The following is a 17,396-nucleotide window of genomic DNA, read 5'->3' on the forward strand; positions in this document are numbered from 1 at the left end:
CAGTTATTGCTACAGTTTGTAGCAAGTGCATTTCCATGGTGAAACCCAATTAAACTTGGGGTGGGGTGACTGAATCGCACTCCCAAACATGTGAGTTATTAAATCATCCCATTTTTGACAAAGATTACACTTTAAAACTTTTGCAAAATCTCAGCAGATTTTTGACAAAATTTACCTCATATTCAACCATGATGTTTATTGTTCAACTTATTTGAAATACACATCAACGGTCATTCTTGATCACTTCTTTATACATTTATTGCTTGAGAATATATATCATTCTAAAATTTCTATCAATGCTTAATATACACACGTAAGTGCGGAACATAATGGTTTGGCATTGACTTCAAATTTTCTACAAAACTTTGATTAATGTACTTTATTTATATCTATATGGGAATAATGACACAATGGCATAATTAATAAACCCGGTTCCAACATAAATAGCATCATAATCTGTAAACAGTCTCAACAGAAAATCAGCACTGTTTGCAAAGGTGAAAAGTAGATGGCCTAAGAACACCCTACATCAGAGCTACAGAGGAGAACAAAAATATCACAATGCTGAAACTTGTGATTACATCTCAGCAAGGCTGTCAGGAACAAATTCCGGGGTTTCAGATTCATCCAATTGAGAGGCTGTAATTTTGGCTTTCTTATACCTTGCTGAGCTTCTAAGGATTTGCTCAATTGGCAATTTTGTTGTGCCTGACAAACTGGACAAAGAGAATGTTTCAGAATTCACCAACTGCAAATTAAAAAATGTAGTACAAAACACATGCATGATGAGAAGTAAAACAAAAGAGAAGCCTCCAAAAACATCTATTATCAGCAATGATGTAGAGATCGAAAGACCAGATGTTTAGAAGGCTCTTCCCCGTTAATAATTCATACAAAGCAACAACAAGCATGTCCCAGACAAAAAGTTGTTGCTAACCTTACAATAAAATGAACATATTTCATCATAGAGATACATGTAGCACTAGAACTCAAATTTTAGTAACAAATAATTGGTTATGGCAAGCCCAACCTATAATTTTAAGACCAATGCACGACTAGTTTACATCTCTCACATGATGGTCGTGGATGTGAATGGCTCAATTTATCATAAAATAATCAATACATCAAAAAGATGTTGTATTATAGGAATATATTCCATTATCTCCAACGTGAAAACAAGCATATAGTGATAAACTGGATGATAGGAAGCATATAGTGTTCAAGTTAGAGTCCAGTTATAATTAATTTTAAAAAAGTGTTGCAGGATTATGTAAAGAATTTTTTAAGTATGATAAATAATTGAATGGCAGGAGCAGCAGAAGCAAAAAGAGACTTGTTCGAAACAATTTATTGCTTTAAATCATGCAGGTATACAATGTGCCCACTTTGCAAACTCATAAGTTATTAACTTACCTTGATTTTAAGGAACTTCTTTCATCATTTTCCAGCCCTTTCCCATCATAAGAACCTGATCCAATTTGAGACTTCCAAAGTTTAGACATACAGTATAAATCTATAATTCAGGCTTGTCATCAAGAACAATATGCATATCAGGAAACAAATAGTACACTGATGACATAAAGTAAGACTACTACATAATCTTAACGACTAAGTGAGATACCAAAAGTTGTCCAAGTAAGTGCAGTAGATATGAAAATAGTGACTCAGTAGTTAACAGAAAAATTATCAAGAGTAAGTGCAGTAATAGATATGAAAATAGTGACCCAGTCGTTAACGGAAAAATTATCAAGTATGCTAGAGTAGGTGCCTACCTATAATAGCAAATACAACAACTAATCCAAAAAAAAAAAAATATCTGTTCTGCAATAATCTAATAGTTGTCATTTCACTTTGCATCCCTAACTAAGTAACAACTTGATAATAATATAAACTTCAAACGGTTCAAAATTACCAGAAGACAAACAAGCTTTTCATATCATTTTCTAAAAAAAAAAAAACTTAAACCTTAAATGAAATATCTACATGCTTGCAGCTCTTCAGACACAATATATTAGGACTGACAGTGCATTACAAAAGTACCAAAGATCTGCTCTCAATGAATGGGGAGAAAAGAAAACGTAAACTTGGGACAAGCACAGTCAGAAACTCTCCATCCACCCATAATCCAGCCACTCAAGAATTATCCGCATTCACTGTATCAATTGATATATAAATGAAGGTACACTCACAATCAAAGTAAACTTTACTTACCATTTTGTTGTGAATCCAGACCTGGGCTGTCATACCCGTCTAAATCAGATGGGATTGAGTTATCAGATGGAGTTCTAGTGCTGGCATCAGAATTATAAGCCTTATCTTCATCTTCCGAGGCACTGTCACTGTCATCCTTGAAAATGGCTCCATCTAACAAGCTCTTCTTCTGCTGAGAGTTACTCGCAACTCTCTTCGCATCATTCCCAGAAGCTTTTCTTGCTTTATTTTGAACCATTTTGTTCAAACCTTCTTCCAGCTTTGCATTTGAAGTAGGAATGTGTTTCCTTTGCTTTTCCAAATCCCTACTTCTCCCAGAAGCTCTGTTGGGAGGTTTTCTATATTCACCAATTGAGGACATGCCGCTGTCAGACGGACTAGACAATTTCCCAACTCTAACATGTTCATCCATATTTTGAGCATTAGGTTTTGTTTTAGTTTGTTCCGGGGAATCAATATTTTCGGTGCTAAAATCATTTCGCTTATCTGTCACGGAAGGAGCAATCCCTTGCATTTTCTCCTGCTGCAGTACTTCCCCTTCCGTTTTATTTAGAGGATTTTCCTTTGTCTCTGTGTTTCCTGGCATAGGATCACAAATGGTTGCTTTAAGAGACTTGGTAACAGCAGTTTCACTCTCAGAAGCATCCACATGGCCATTATCTTTACTAAGTATCTGTCCTCCGCCTTTACTCGTAGCTTTTTTTATCCCCTTTTTCTCCTTCACTGGTTTTACAGGTTCCTTTATTCCACTCATGTCAGCATTTTGTTTTGATACTTCTCCTGCCGCAGCTCTATCGGTTTGACCAACTTCATTTTCATTACAATGACCAACAACAACATTCTCGTTATCCTTCATCAGATCCTTGGGCTCATTTGCATTAGAAAGCTGTACTTCCAATTCAATATCACTTTGGTTCTTATAATTTCCAGCTTCTTTTGTAGTAGACTGCATGCTTTCTTTGCAAGCCTCCTTCTCAATCTCCATTTTATCAAGATTTGTTTTGCTCATAATGATATCTACCCGCAAGAAGGGGAAAAAATCAGTGATAGATCTTAATGTATGATATTTAAAAATTTTCAAATTAATATTAACATGATAAAAACTAAAATGAATTTATTTTCTATTTTCATCCATTTACGGAGTATTATCACCTTTTGACTCATGAGTTGGAGGTTTCTTCCTTTTCTTTTGCTTCTTCTTTGCAGGAGACATGAGTTCTGAAGCCCCATTCATTGACAGAACATTAACGTCACTCTTAGTGTTATTATCGTTGCATGCAGTGTTTTGATGCTCCTTTAAAACATCAGTTTCCTTAATTTCTTCTTTATTTGCATTCTCTGAAGGGTTGGCAGGGACTACAATATCCTGTTGAGCTGGCACAACAACGGAATCTTTATTTGCATTCTCTGAAGAGTTGGCTAGGACTACAATATCCTGCTGAGCTGGCAAAACAACAGAAGCATCATTTTCTTTCAGAGTATCATCTTGCACTGTCTCTTCTTTTTTCCTTCTATTCGTCTTCTTTTTCTTAGCACTTGGTGCAGGTTTAGAAGTTCCATCCTCGCACACAATAGAGTCATTCTTATTGCCTTTGTTGGACCCATCTACATCACATTCAATATGTGAATTTGGAGCCATCTTCAAATTTTCGACAGCTTTTTTTTCAGTGAGCTGCAAAACACATGGACGGTCAAAAGGGATTTCTTCTTTTTCATCCTGTTTGTTGTTTGATTGAGGCACCTGAAAACTGTTGAAATTGGATGCCCTTTCAGATGGACAATCAGGAGGATTATCAACAGAGACAATGTTATCTTTGGAGATATCACCTCCCGCAGCATCTTCTTTTTGCCTTTTACTCTTATTCTTCTTCTTTTTCTTTGCACTTGCAGAGGGTTTAGAAGTTCCTTCCTCACATACAATAGAATCATCCTTGCTATTGGACCCATCTACCTCACATTCAATATGTGAATTTGGAATCATCTCCAAATTTTTTACTGCTTCATTTTCAGTGGGCTGTGAAACACATGGGCGGTCAATAGGGATTTCTTCTTTTTCATCCTGTTTATTCTCTGATTGAGGCACCTGAAAACTGTTGAAATTGGATGCTCTTTCAGATGGACAATCGGGAGGATTATCAACAGAAGCAATGTTATCTTTGGAGATATCACCTCCCGCATCATCTTCTTTTTGCCTTTTACTCTTACTCTTCTTCTTTTTCTTTGCACTTGGAGAGGGTTTAGAAGTTGCTTCCTCACATACAATAGAGTCATCCTTAATGTCTTTATTGAATCCATCTATCCCACATTCAATATGTGAATTTGGAACCATCTCCAAATTTTTTACTGCTTTTTTTTCAGTGAGCGGTGAAACGCATGTGTGGTCAATAGGGATTTCTTCTTTTTCATCCGGCTTGTTCTCGGATTGTGGCACTTGAAAAATGTTGAAACTAGAAGCCCTTTCGGATGGGCAACCAACAGGATTATTGACAGCACCATTGTTAATTTCTGAGTTACTACCTCCCACAGTATCTTTGTTTTTCCTTTTACTCTTACGCTTTTTCTTTGCACTTGGCTCAGATGTTGAAGGTACTACTCCCTTATTTTCTTCACCCAATCCATCTACTTCACATTCAATATGCAAACTTGGAACCACCTCCAAATTTTTCACCGCTTCTTTTTCAGTATGCTCTGAAACATGCGGACGGTCAGAAGGGGTTTCTTCTTTTGAATTATCACCTCCAGCAGCATCTTCTTTTTTCTTTTTACTCTTCTTTCTTCTCTTTGCACTTGGCGCAGTTATTGAAGGTACATCTTCACCCCTATTACAATCATCCTTATTTCCTTCACCGGATTCACCCACTTTACATTCAATATTCAAACTTGGAGCCATCTCCAAATCTTTCACAGCTTTTTTTCCAGTGACCTCTGAAACCCGAGGGTGATCAGAAGCAATTTCTTCTTTGGACTTATCGCCCTCCACAGTGTCTTCTCGTTTCCTTTTATTCTTCCGTTTTCTCATCTCACTCTGCACAGATACCGAAGGTTCATCTTCATACGCATTACAATCCACCTTATTTCCTTTATCAATCCCATCTACTTTGCATTCCATATGTAAACTTGGAACTTCATTATTCAAACGACTACGGTCATCAGTTTTCGGGATTGAACCAGCCAATGGAACTTCTCCATCATTATTGCCAAACAAATTGACACCAGCCTTCAAATTTGTATCCGCTTTACTAGCACTATGTTTAGAAACACAAGGGCTAACAACAGCAACTCCTTCCCTTTCATTCTGTTTGTTCTCCAACATTTGCAGCTTGTAATTGCATGGTAAAACAATCGCATTATTATCATCCACCCGATGAAGAGAAGCATGAGAAAACAACTGTTCATTCTGTCTACAATCCTCCAATGCAGAAACATCAACACTAAGAAACCAGCTTTTGTTGTAACCACTAAAAGCACTTTTCACAATCATCGAATCCGATAAATGATAAAAGTGACCATTGCGCTTAACCTACCGAAAACAAAAACGAATAAAAACAACATAATCAATAAGACATTACATTGCAATAATCATTGTTAGAGCAACAATGGATGCAGTAGTGAAAGTACCTTAATCCCGTTAATCTGTATCTGTCCGATTTTGGGAAAACATAAAGGATGCTCTAACACGATTCTCTCTACAAACAAAATAGATACATATATCAATTGAAGTTCAACTAAAACTAAGCAATGTAAAGTAACAGAAGGATAAAGAGGGAGAGAGATTACTTTTGAAGTCGGAGACGGTGTCGTGATCGGAGATAGTGAGGGCCAAGTGAGTGTCGAGGTTTGTGTCGATGAAGACGACGCTGCGGTTGTCTGAACTCATCGCCGCCATCTCGCGATTACGAAATAACCCTAATGCGAATTGATAAACCTCAGCTTCGAGGGTTTATGGTATGGCGGCTCCCTTTCCCTGGCGCCCCATTAGTTTCTTAAATACTAGAGTTTTTTTTTCTTTGTTGCATAAAATCTAGAGACTTTGATTGGATACATTTATTATCTTTTTATTTTTATTTTTGGATGAATTAATGTATACATTTTTATTTTTTTTTTTAAATAAGGATGATATATTGAGGGAAAGAAATAGAGATACACAAAAAAAAAAAAAAGGACTATACCAAAATGTTGAATGAAGAGAATTTAAAAAAAAAAAAATATTTTAAGCTTATTTTTTTACTAAACCTTGTCTAATGTTTGGAGGAATATCATCGACGTATGTTAAGGAATTAGTTGTGAGGCCGATGTTCGAAAAAAATTTGTACAACTATTTCGTTCCTTATAAATATGAGATAAAACAAAAGTCATATTTGCATTGATGGTCAGATTGTCATTCCAAATGTTTCTTAAATTGCCAAGGAATCGTGGAGGGGTTAGTAAGAGTTTGCATCACAAAAAGGGAATTTGTTTGTATCCAATCTCTTGGCCAAGATCTATCTTTAGCAATTTGGATTGCTTTGATAATGGCTCTGCACTCGGCGAAAAAAAAAAGAAGAGGTATCACTGATGTTTTTAGAAAACGCAAGCATAAAATCTCCACTACTATCTCTGAGAATGCTGCCACAACCAATCATATTGTTATTAGACTATCTACAATGGTATACATTTTCAACACCCTCCTTTTTCCTTTTTTACACTCCACATCATCTTCTCTCTCTCACATCTAATAATTCAACAATCATTCAACTTTTACTCACTACAATGATTTTTGTTTAATAAAATTCAACACCCTACCTCACCACTTTTATTTCATATTTTTATTTTCTTTTATGTTTTTCTGATTATATATTAATAACAATTGTCGATTGAAATTAAATTAAAATAATTAAGACTTAAATATTTTATATTAATATGAATCACTTTTTTGGTTTCTCCCAACAACACTGTCTGTTCCATATTTAATCCACCCACTAATTAGAATCAAAGTTTGACCAGTGGTCCATTTGGGGCTTTTTCGGCGAACATGAGTTGAATCCTCTGTATTTGGAGTGGCTTCATGACCACCGCTCATGCCACCAAGAGCCGTTTGTGTAGAAAATTCAGGAAATTCATCAAGTCCAACATTAGGAACATTTTCATTTTCCATTGGAGTAGAAGAATAATAAGGTGGTGCTTGCGATGAATATGACATCATAGATCCATAATATGGACGATAATTTAGATTAGATGACGGCATTATGAAATTTGACATATTTTGGGGACCTAGTTGGTTGGAAGATTGATTTTGAAATATATAGTTGGGATTCAGATAGTTGAAAGGATAATTAGTAGAATTTTGGGTATTAAAAGGGTTATTGTTGGGATCCATTTCACTAAAAAGTTGTTTAGAGCTATAAACAAGAATTTATTGGAGGCTAAATAGAAAAAATTAGAGAGAAAAAATGGATTTTTTTCTTTGTCCAAATCAAATGAACCAAGACTCTATTTATAGACAAAAAAGTGATGAATTTTAGTGAAAATAAAAATAAATAAAAAATTTATTTATTATAAAATAATAGTTTCAAATAATTATGATAAAATAAAAATCTAAATAATCAAAATAACCAATAAGATTTTGTAAATTAAATGATGTGGTCCCCACTCACTTCTCATTCAACATGTTGAATATATTCAACACCAATTAATCCATCATATTCAACATCTCATTCAACACACCATTGGAAGCATTCAACAATTGAAAAAATTATTCAACACCCTCATTGCAAGTGGTCTTATGAATAAAAGAACCGTCGTAGTTACATTTAAGACAACCATTAGGTGAAGGTTTCCAAATAACCTCCTTTATGGAGGGAGCCCTAGGGGGTCTGAAAGAGATATCAAAAGCCTTGAGAAGCATGAAGTCATCCATGGAAGAAGAAACACAAAGGTTAGAATTCTTGCCTAAACAAGAGATTTGAGTCTTTATCTTAATAATGGTGCTTATATCAGTATGAGATATATTGTTGAACGTAACAGGGTTCCTAGCATTCCAAATGCCATTAATAATTAAGCCAATACTAGAATTGATGACAAGAGAACATTAGGGAGAACGACCATCAATCCTCCATAAATCGTCCAAGCTGGTCGGGAGATGGTTGCAGTTTAAGGTTCTACAAAACTAGTGCCAAGGTCTCATTGCAAAGCTGCAAGAAAAGAAGAGATGTCTCATATTTTTAGAATTGGATCTACACAAAGAGCAGAGTGAAGCCATCACACGACCCCCAGTCATAAGTTGCTCATCAGTAGGTAATTTGTCAACCGTCAGTTTCCAAATAGTCATGGCTTTAGATGGTAAAATGTCCTTGTTCCAAATCAGCTTTGTCCAAGGAAGCTTAATAGAGGGAACTGATTTGAGCATGTAAGCCTCTTTCAGACAAAGATCTCCTGAAGTGTGATAAGGCCAAATCAATTTATCATCGCATTCATTGTATTCCTCGCATTCATAGTATTTGTGTGTTATTTTCTTATCACTTGTGCTACCTCAATACTAATGATTCATATGTATCATTTTTAGGCTTTGGTCCTCCAGCACTTCCCACACATATCTGGCTAGTCATGTGTTCTGACCTACACTGAGGATATGCCACGTGCTTTTGCATTTGTGCCACTCAGATGGAATCAAAAGGCGAAGCCATTCAAAGTGTATTTTGACCACTTGTTAGTAGAGGATATACACTTCTAGGCATACGTAGATCACTGTGAGATGTATCCTTTGGAAGACAGAGCCTTATATTTTGAACAATTGGCTTGCGGGTCACGTCTGATGTATGCACATTTGCTTGAGCACGCCATGCAGTAGCTCGAATACATGTAGTTTTTTTCATAGAACCTTACGAGTATGCTCCTCCCGCTATGACACACAGAGGTGTTAGTGTCATGTATGATGATTACCTTAATCATATGGTACCAGATGCAGAACATGGTACAATAGCTCATAACGACTAGAGTGTTGCATACGACTAAATTCAATGGTATTTCAAGGTGTCAGATCCTTTTATGACGTCGGATGCTCCAAGAAATCCACCTAAGCCAGCTCATCAGGAGATACAAGAGGAAGAACCAGCTAGGGCATATCATGATATTAATGTGTTGCCTAGATGTCGTCGTATCATGGAGCTTGGGCAGACAGATATAGACAAAGGAGTTTTTCTAGATGGCTCTTAGGTGAGGAACGTTATGGATGCCATCATGAGGGTGGCATGGGCAGCTCTACAGTACATAAGGCAGTGTAGGAATTAAAGGGCCCGATCCGGCATACACAATAGTATATAGTATTTGTATCAGGAGCACTATTATCGTTTGTACTTTATTTTGACTTCATTGTGCATTCTAGATTTAATCATTTATATATTTGTCATTTTCACATTATTTGATTAATGAATGGTTTAGTTTATATAAAATTGAATGTGATAGAATAGTTATAATTCACTGTCAATTAAATTAGTGTATCTCTAAAACAAAGTTAAATTTACTGTCTAGTAGTGTGAATACGGAAATGCATCTTTGTATTTTGTCCGGGTTGAATATGGAGATCTATCTTTGGATTAATTTATTTCAAAAAGAGGGTGATTCAGTGAGGAATGTGTGGGGTGCGTATAAGATAGATCCAGAGATGCATTTTTGAAATATATTTTAGAAATAAATGGATGAGACTCACTTTAGAACGTGTTTTGGTGTGGAAGAGATGCGTTCAAAAATGCATTTTTAAAATTTGAAAGATATTTTTGATTTTCTTAGGAGAGTTTTTCTACCACTTAGAGTAAAATAAGAATTCCCTAAATTTATTTGTAAGATTGTAATCGACTAAATACTCATTGAACAAATTTTATAGGAATTAAATTAAAATAAAACATACTTGCATATAAACCAAACACATATTTAATACTTAGAAAAAGTTAGTCTCCAATTGTTTAATTATTTGTTTAGTTTACTTTACTCAAAATTCTGAAAATAATTTTACATATTTAGCATGTGTTTGGTTATGCGGGAAAGAGCATTAATTTCAAATGAGTTTATTATGTAAAATTGATTTGAGTTAAATTTAAAGTGATTTGAAGATAAAACGATAAATTATGCAAAAATGAGTTAAATCGAAAATTTCAATTTAAAATTATAGTAAATCTTAGCTTTAAATACAATAAAAAATTTAAAATATAATTAAATCAATTTTCTAAATATAATTAATTCTATTCAAAATCAACCAAATATGTCAAACGTAATTCTACACAATTAATTCTTGGAAAACCAACAGAAGAGAATAAAGTCCATGGCTCCGTTTGGTAAAATTAGCTTGTAGCTAATAGCTTATAGCTGGTAGTTGATATTCGGAATCAACAAAATATGTCGAACATAATTCTACACAATTAATTCTTGGAAAACCAACCGAAGAGAATAGAGCCTATGACTTTATTTGGTAAAATTAGCAGGTAGCTAATAGCTTATAGCTGGTAGTTGATAGCTGATAGTTTATAGGTGGTGATAGTTTATAGGTGGTAGTTGATAGCTGGTGACTGATAAACTAACATGAGTGTTTAGTAAATTAGCTGTTCTATTAGCTGATAGATACAAAATGACATAAAAGATCATTTTAATTAATAAGAATAATAATATTTTGTTAAAATAATACGGGTATAAATGAAGAAAAAAAAAGTCACAAGTTAGAAGCTACAAGTTCAAAAGCTATTTCAAATAGCTTTTAATAAAAAAAACAAAAAACTAATAAAAAAACTACAAGCTAAAATAGCATTACCAAACAAAACTTTTTCATTAATGTGAGCTGAAAAACTAAAAAGTCTTTTTTAGGTCTTACCAAACAGACATAAACATATAGTCTTTTATGTTTCATGCAAATTCATCATTATCACATCATCACAAACTTATGTTGCACATCAAATTTATGCATTTCGTGTAGAGCTATAACTTCTAAACCTAAGCGCATAATACTAACACCAAATAACAGAAACACGTGGAATGTGGGAAGAAAAAGAATAAGTCACACAATTGATACACATTAAGACCAACAACATTAAGAGTAAAACTAGAAACACATGAGACAACTTGGAATCTTAACCTACTAGCACCATTCTGCAGTTATCAGCAACAACATCTATGCCTAAAGAGTACAAACAAACAAGCATCCTTTTTTCATTCCTGCTTCCTTGAGTCTTTGAGCTGCCCCCTCTTTCTAATACCCATACAAAACCCGAGGCGCCAAGTATCAACTACATACTCCGGCAACGAACATGCCACAGCCCAAAGAAGGGTATGTGGCCAATATGGTGTGCAACGAGGCTCGTATCCTATCCATTTCACACCTGCTCTTGCGTAGCCGTCTGTTGATGGAACAAAGAAGGAAGATCTCTTGATTGATGCCATCTTTGTTGCCACATATAATGGAACCTGAAATCCAGAAAAAGATATTACATCAGAAACATGGTAACATAGTCAATTTTCTACAGAGAGACAAACATGGCTAGAATTCTTGTCATGAAAAAAATATCAATATCAAACGGAACTATGACATCTCAAGTCCTCAACTTCCAACAAACTTTTTACCCATATAGTTGCAACAACTTGGAAAGAAAAAGTAAAGGGGTTACTTTTCTGTTTAGTTTTTGTTCACACAGTTGTAACCGTGAACATTTGTGCGTTACCAAATTAATCATACTTTGTGCATGTAAAGTCCCCAACAACAACAACCAAGTTTTATCTCACTAAGTAGGATTGGCTACATGGATCAACTTTGCCATAATATTTTAATGCTTTTATCCAAATTGTTAATCTCAAAATCTATCTTTATAACTTCTCTTATAGTTTTTCTAAGTCTTCCTCTGTCTCTATCTATTTGACTACTTTCCATACGATCTACTCTCTGTACCACAAAATCTATGTCTGGTAAAGTCCACAATGGTAATAGATAAAGGTGATAATGCTAAAAGCCTATGCATGCTTATGCTTATTTTTTATTCATATATCATCATCACCACAAAATTCAATTGACTTCATCTGAAACTAGAGCTATTAATCTGGATTTCCAATTTCCAATCTCTTCTAATTGGTAGTGTAGCAATTAACTTTATTTTAACTTGTGCCCCAAGGGCACAAGTTAGCATTACCCTTTAATTAAAAACAATGAAACTTTTTACCAAAAAATGCACTACACTACTAAGCTAGAAGCAGGTAAAATGAGTAAAATCAAAAGAGCGTCACAATACCTGACACTGCACATCAATCCCACTCTTCTTGTATTCAACATAGAGACATCTAGAAAATTGATCAATGTACCTGAAACACCAAAAACAGAAAATATCATAACATCAATACCCGAGAATCTCAAAACAAAACTCAAATCTCAGAAAACAGCATTCAAATACAAAAACACTCACGCTTTAGTGGCAGCATAAACAGCGTAAAGTGGATCAGAAGGAATAACAATCGCAGCACCAGAACCAATATTAACAATCGCCCCCTTCTTCCTCTTCAACATCCCAGGTAAAACAGCATGTGTAACCTTAGTAGTTCCCACAACATTCACCTTAATCAAATTCTTCAGAAGCTCCTCATCCAATTCATGGAAGAATCTCGCATAAGGGTAAGAAATCCCCACGTTGTTAACCAACACCCCAACATCCAACCCCTCAATCGTTTCACGGATTCTATCCACACCCTCATCGAGATCACCTGTAAAATCAACGACAACGGTTTTAACCTCGGTTTTCCCGAACTTGGCTCTGATAGAATCCGAAACGTCTTTGAGTTTGTCGGGGTTGCGGCCGACGAGGATTAGGTTCAAGCCTTTGCGAGCGAGCTCAAAGGCGAAGCTTTTTCCAATGCCGTCGGTGGGTCCTGTGACGAGTGCCCAAGATCCGTACTTTTTGAGGTTTTTGGGTTGTCTGAGAAAATTGACATAGACCCAGTTGAGGAATATTAGAGTGAATCTGAGAATGGCGAATAGGCCGAGTGAGAAGAGAAGGAGGAACCAGAGAGGTTCGGATTTGAGCTTGCTGATTATGCAGCAATCCATGTTGAGGGTGGAAGGAGGAAGATGAAGAAGAAAATGGTAATAGTTGAGTTGTGAGAAGAAAAAAGAGAGAGGGGTTTAATTATTTATGAGGAAAATAAAGAGTGTAAGATTGGATTTATGGTAAGAGGGAGGGAGAGAGAGTAGTGTGGTTATGGTATGGTATGGTAAGGTAGATGAGCAGAAAACTAACTTCAAATTAAGTAGGGAGGCTGGACAGTTGACACCATGCTTTGGCAATAAATACTAATGCATCATATATTCATATTGCACATGTTGACAAAAAGATACAATCAAATCAAAATACATTAAAAAATAGAAGGGTTAATACTACTTTACCCCCTGCCATATAAGCGAGATTCGATTTACCCCCTCTAAAAAAAAATTATTGGACAAACCTTGCAAAATAAAGATTCCATCAAATTTGACCCTGATCAGTTTTTTTGGCCAAGATTCTTAGAATCTTGCCTACGTGGCATTTTTGGTAGTGCTGACTGTACAACACATTGCTTATGTGGCACAGTCAGCACTGCCACGTGGAATTTATTTTTCTTTTTAATTTTTTTTTTGAAAATTTTTTTTTTAATAAAAATTTAATATTTTTTAAAATTTTTTTTATTAATTTTGTTGATTTTTTAAAATTTTTTTAAAAAAAAAAATAATATTTTTTTTACGTTTTTATTATATATAAATTATAAAAAAATTGAAAAAGAATTAAAAAAAATTTACGTTTTTACGTTTTTATTAATTTTTTTTAAAATTTTTTTTCCAAAATTGTTTTACTGTTTTTTTTTTTTTTTTTTTCCGCATGTATTTTAAAGGTAAATCCGCAGGTAATTTTAAATTCGTAGTTAAATTCGCAGGTATTGTCAAATCCGTAGGTAAATTCGCAGGTATTTTTAAATCTGTAGGTAAATCCGCAGGTATTGTCAAATTCGTGGGTAAATCCGCAAGTATTGTCAAATTCGCAGGTATTGTCAAATTCGTAGGTAAATCCGCAGGTAAATTCGCAGGTAAATCCCCAGGTATTGTCAAATTCGTAGGTAAATCCGCAGGTATTGTCAAATCCGTTGGTGAATCCGCAGGTATTTTTAAATCTGTACGTAAATCCGCAGGTACTGTCAAATATTTTTTTAAAACGTAAAAAAATATTAAATTTTTTTAAAAAAAATACTAATTTAAAAAAAAAAATTTAAAAAAAAAAATTTCAAAAAAAAAAATTAAATTCCACGTGGCAGTGATGACTGTGCCACATTGCTTATGTGTTGTACAGTCAGCACTACCAAAAATGCCACGTAGGCAAGATTCTAAGAATCTTGGCCAAAAAAACTGATCAGGGTCAAATTTGATGGAATCTTTATTTTGCAAGGTTTGTCCAATAAGTTTTTTTTTAGAGGGGGTAAACCGAATCTCGCTTATATGGCAGGGGGTAAAGTAGTATTAACCCAAAATGAAATAGTAGGAGGTTTAAACAACAAAGTGGGTTGATCTACTAATGATCGACATTAAATGAGAATAAATTGAACTTACCTTGATCTATGGTCATATGTTGATTTTCATGGCGATCAATATATAACGAGGATAAATCCTTGCAATTATATAACCTATTGTTCAATTCAAACAAATGATTCAAACACAAGCTAACAAAAAAATCTTCTTTAAGTGGAAAGAGATTGAGGATGAAGAGATCTTCTTCGTATCATTATAATTTTATTCTCTGCTCTTAGGTAATAGTGGTGATCTCTTATCTATTTGGTGTAACTCGATGGAATGCCCGCTCTTTTTTTTATTGGTCCGAGGTACTTTGATGCATGTTTAGAGCGAGGGATGGATAATACTACTTGTTTTGTCGTTAATATCTATTTTAAGTGTAGTCTCATAGAGAAAAGGTCTTTGTGGAGGGACCTTCAATTGAGGAGGATCAATCTTGGTAGGGAGTGTGGTGCGTTCTTGGAGATTTTAATTTTGTCTGTCTTCGTCAGAAAGAATTTGAGGGAATGACTTTGCCTATAGTGTTAGTAATATTGAGTTTATTGAGTTCAGTAATTTCATCTCTGAGATGGGTTTGCTTGATCTCCCACTTCTTGGTAGGAGTTTTACTTGGTACTAGCCTTTTGATGGAGTTGTAAGTCATCTGGATAGGATTCTTATATCGAGTAGTTGGTGGGAGTTTTGGGGGACAGTGTCTCAATGGGTTTTGCCTAGAGATGTGTCAGATCATTGTCATATTATTCTTTGGTATTCCAACCAAATGTAGGGTCCTAAGCATTTTCGTTTCAATAACCATTGGCTTTCTCATCCTCATCTTCCTGAGTTGTTGCTTAGTAGTTGGTTGAGCTCCCAGTTCTCTGATTGGAAAGATTTTGTCCTTAAAGAGAAACTTAAAGCCATGAAACGTGTTCTAAAAACTTGGAATCATCAAGGTTTTAGTGACCTTGATTTTTAGATTGTTGCCTTAAGGAAGGAGATAAATTCTTTATATGCTAGAGTTGAGTAGGGTGGACTTTTAGTAGGGGAGATTGTCTATAGGAAGAAGGTAGTGTCTGATCCCTAGACCCTCCTTCGGATCAAAGATGCCCAATTTATTTAGAGAGCCAGAGTCAAATGGCTTAGGGAGGGAGATGCCAATATTGGTTTCTTTAATGCCTGCATTAAGTATGTATAGGAGGAATGCTATTTTAGCTCTTAAGGCAGGTGATACTTGAGTGAAGGGGGTGTATGAGATTCATCAGAAAGTGGTTAATTACTTTTCCAATCATTTCATAGAGTCTTAGGCCAAATGGGTTCAATTTCACTCAATAAGAGTACAAAGGGTAATCTAACCCAAAAAACACTAAACAAAAGCTATCCCATCGTCCTAGGACAATCCAAGGAAGAGGTATACCAATCACGTAAATCACAATAGAAAGGAGAATTGTTACTCAATCCTATCCACTTCCAAGATAAAAATTTGATTGACAACAAACGATCCTAAAAATTGAAAAACTCTACCTTGAAACATAATAGCATTCCTCATCAACCAAATATTCCAATTAGTAGCTAACCAGAATACATAAAGTTTGTTGCGCTTATCCTTGCTCTTCACCTTATTGCTATGTAACAATAAGTTTGTTAAGTTGTCCTAAAATAAACCATATTGATAACCCATCCATTCTTCCACTGCAATCCATATTCTTTTTAAAACTGCACATGTTCTAAATAAATGAGAATTATCCTCCTCTTCATGAAAATAGAAGACACGACACTTGTTTTTGTCACCCATTAAAATGCCTCTGAGAATTAATTGGTCTCTGGTCGGTAGTCTATTGATAAGCATCCTCCAACAAAACATTTAGATATTTGAGGGTACCTTTAAATTCCACATGATTTTCAAAGCGACTGTCAATTGATTCCTTTCCGAAACCTATGTTGAGAAGGAACCTAATGAATCCTACACAACTTGATTGTTAAAGCTTCACTGTCATCAATAAAAACTCATCAGCAAGTGACGATTTCAGTTTTAAATCATACATCAAAGTAATTAATTCTCCCACCTTCAAACTGTCAACATTCACTAAAATATCCAGATTAGATTGCAACTTTTAGTTCCAGACACCTTCCTTGTATCCCGCTTCTGCTACGGTCCCGAATGGATCTTCAGCCAAATCATAAATATCAAGAAAAACTCCCTTCAAAGATTGGTTTCCTAGCCACTTACAAGGCCAAAAAAGAATGCACCTTCCATCATTCATATTACAACGAATATAATCACTAAAATTTTCTAGACCTCCTTCTATCAAGCTTTCCACCATAATTATATCTTTCCACCATATTGAGTCCCCTTTGCTAATCGCACTTTTGTTGTTGATAAACATCTTCATCTCCGAATTTTTGTACCTACGATGCAAGATCTCACTCCAAATAAGATCAATTTCCTTCAAAATCCTCCATTTCTATTTAAGTAAAAGAGCCTTCTTAAAATTTTCTATGTTTTTAATGCCGAGTTCCCCAAAATCTTTGAGTTTACACACAAATTCCCAACTAATCCAGTGAATGGTTCTATTATTATCGTTCCCTTTCCATAAAAAAATTTACTTTGAATACTTCTAATCTCTTTTAACACCTTTACCGGGGTTTTGTAGAAGGGCATAATATAGAT

At 34.9% G+C, this 17,396-nt stretch overlaps 3 protein-coding genes across 3 annotated transcripts; all 3 read right to left on the reverse strand.

Moving 5' to 3' along the window:
• Positions 1–340: 340 nt before the first annotated feature.
• LOC131627143 (leashin-like) lies at positions 341–6,192 on the reverse strand. The gene is made up of 6 exons (XM_058897982.1): positions 5,989–6,192; positions 5,830–5,897; positions 3,364–5,731; positions 2,212–3,228; positions 1,414–1,468; positions 341–716 (listed from the first exon to the last, which is right to left on the reverse strand). Exons 1-6 carry the CDS (start codon positions 6,095–6,097, stop codon positions 578–580), a joined length of 3,756 nt encoding a protein of 1,251 aa, XP_058753965.1. The 5' UTR covers positions 6,098–6,192; the 3' UTR covers positions 341–577.
• A 1,750-nt stretch (positions 6,193–7,942) lies between these two features.
• Positions 7,943–9,062, reverse strand: LOC131627089 (uncharacterized). The gene is made up of 3 exons (XM_058897916.1): positions 8,927–9,062; positions 8,364–8,622; positions 7,943–8,219 (listed from the first exon to the last, which is right to left on the reverse strand). The coding sequence occupies exons 1-3, from the start codon at positions 9,060–9,062 to the stop codon at positions 7,943–7,945; spliced, it is 672 nt and encodes a 223-aa protein (XP_058753899.1).
• A 2,149-nt stretch (positions 9,063–11,211) lies between these two features.
• Positions 11,212–13,476, reverse strand: LOC131627115 (very-long-chain 3-oxoacyl-CoA reductase 1-like). Its single transcript, XM_058897942.1, has 3 exons — positions 12,624–13,476; positions 12,453–12,522; positions 11,212–11,637 (listed from the first exon to the last, which is right to left on the reverse strand). The coding sequence occupies exons 1-3, from the start codon at positions 13,259–13,261 to the stop codon at positions 11,383–11,385; spliced, it is 963 nt and encodes a 320-aa protein (XP_058753925.1). The 5' UTR covers positions 13,262–13,476; the 3' UTR covers positions 11,212–11,382.
• Positions 13,477–17,396: the final 3,920 nt, after the last annotated feature.

Source organism: Vicia villosa, unplaced genomic scaffold (genome assembly GCF_029867415.1).
Source record: "Vicia villosa cultivar HV-30 ecotype Madison, WI unplaced genomic scaffold, Vvil1.0 ctg.000349F_1_1, whole genome shotgun sequence".
Classification (NCBI taxonomy): Eukaryota; Viridiplantae; Streptophyta; class Magnoliopsida; order Fabales; family Fabaceae; genus Vicia; species Vicia villosa.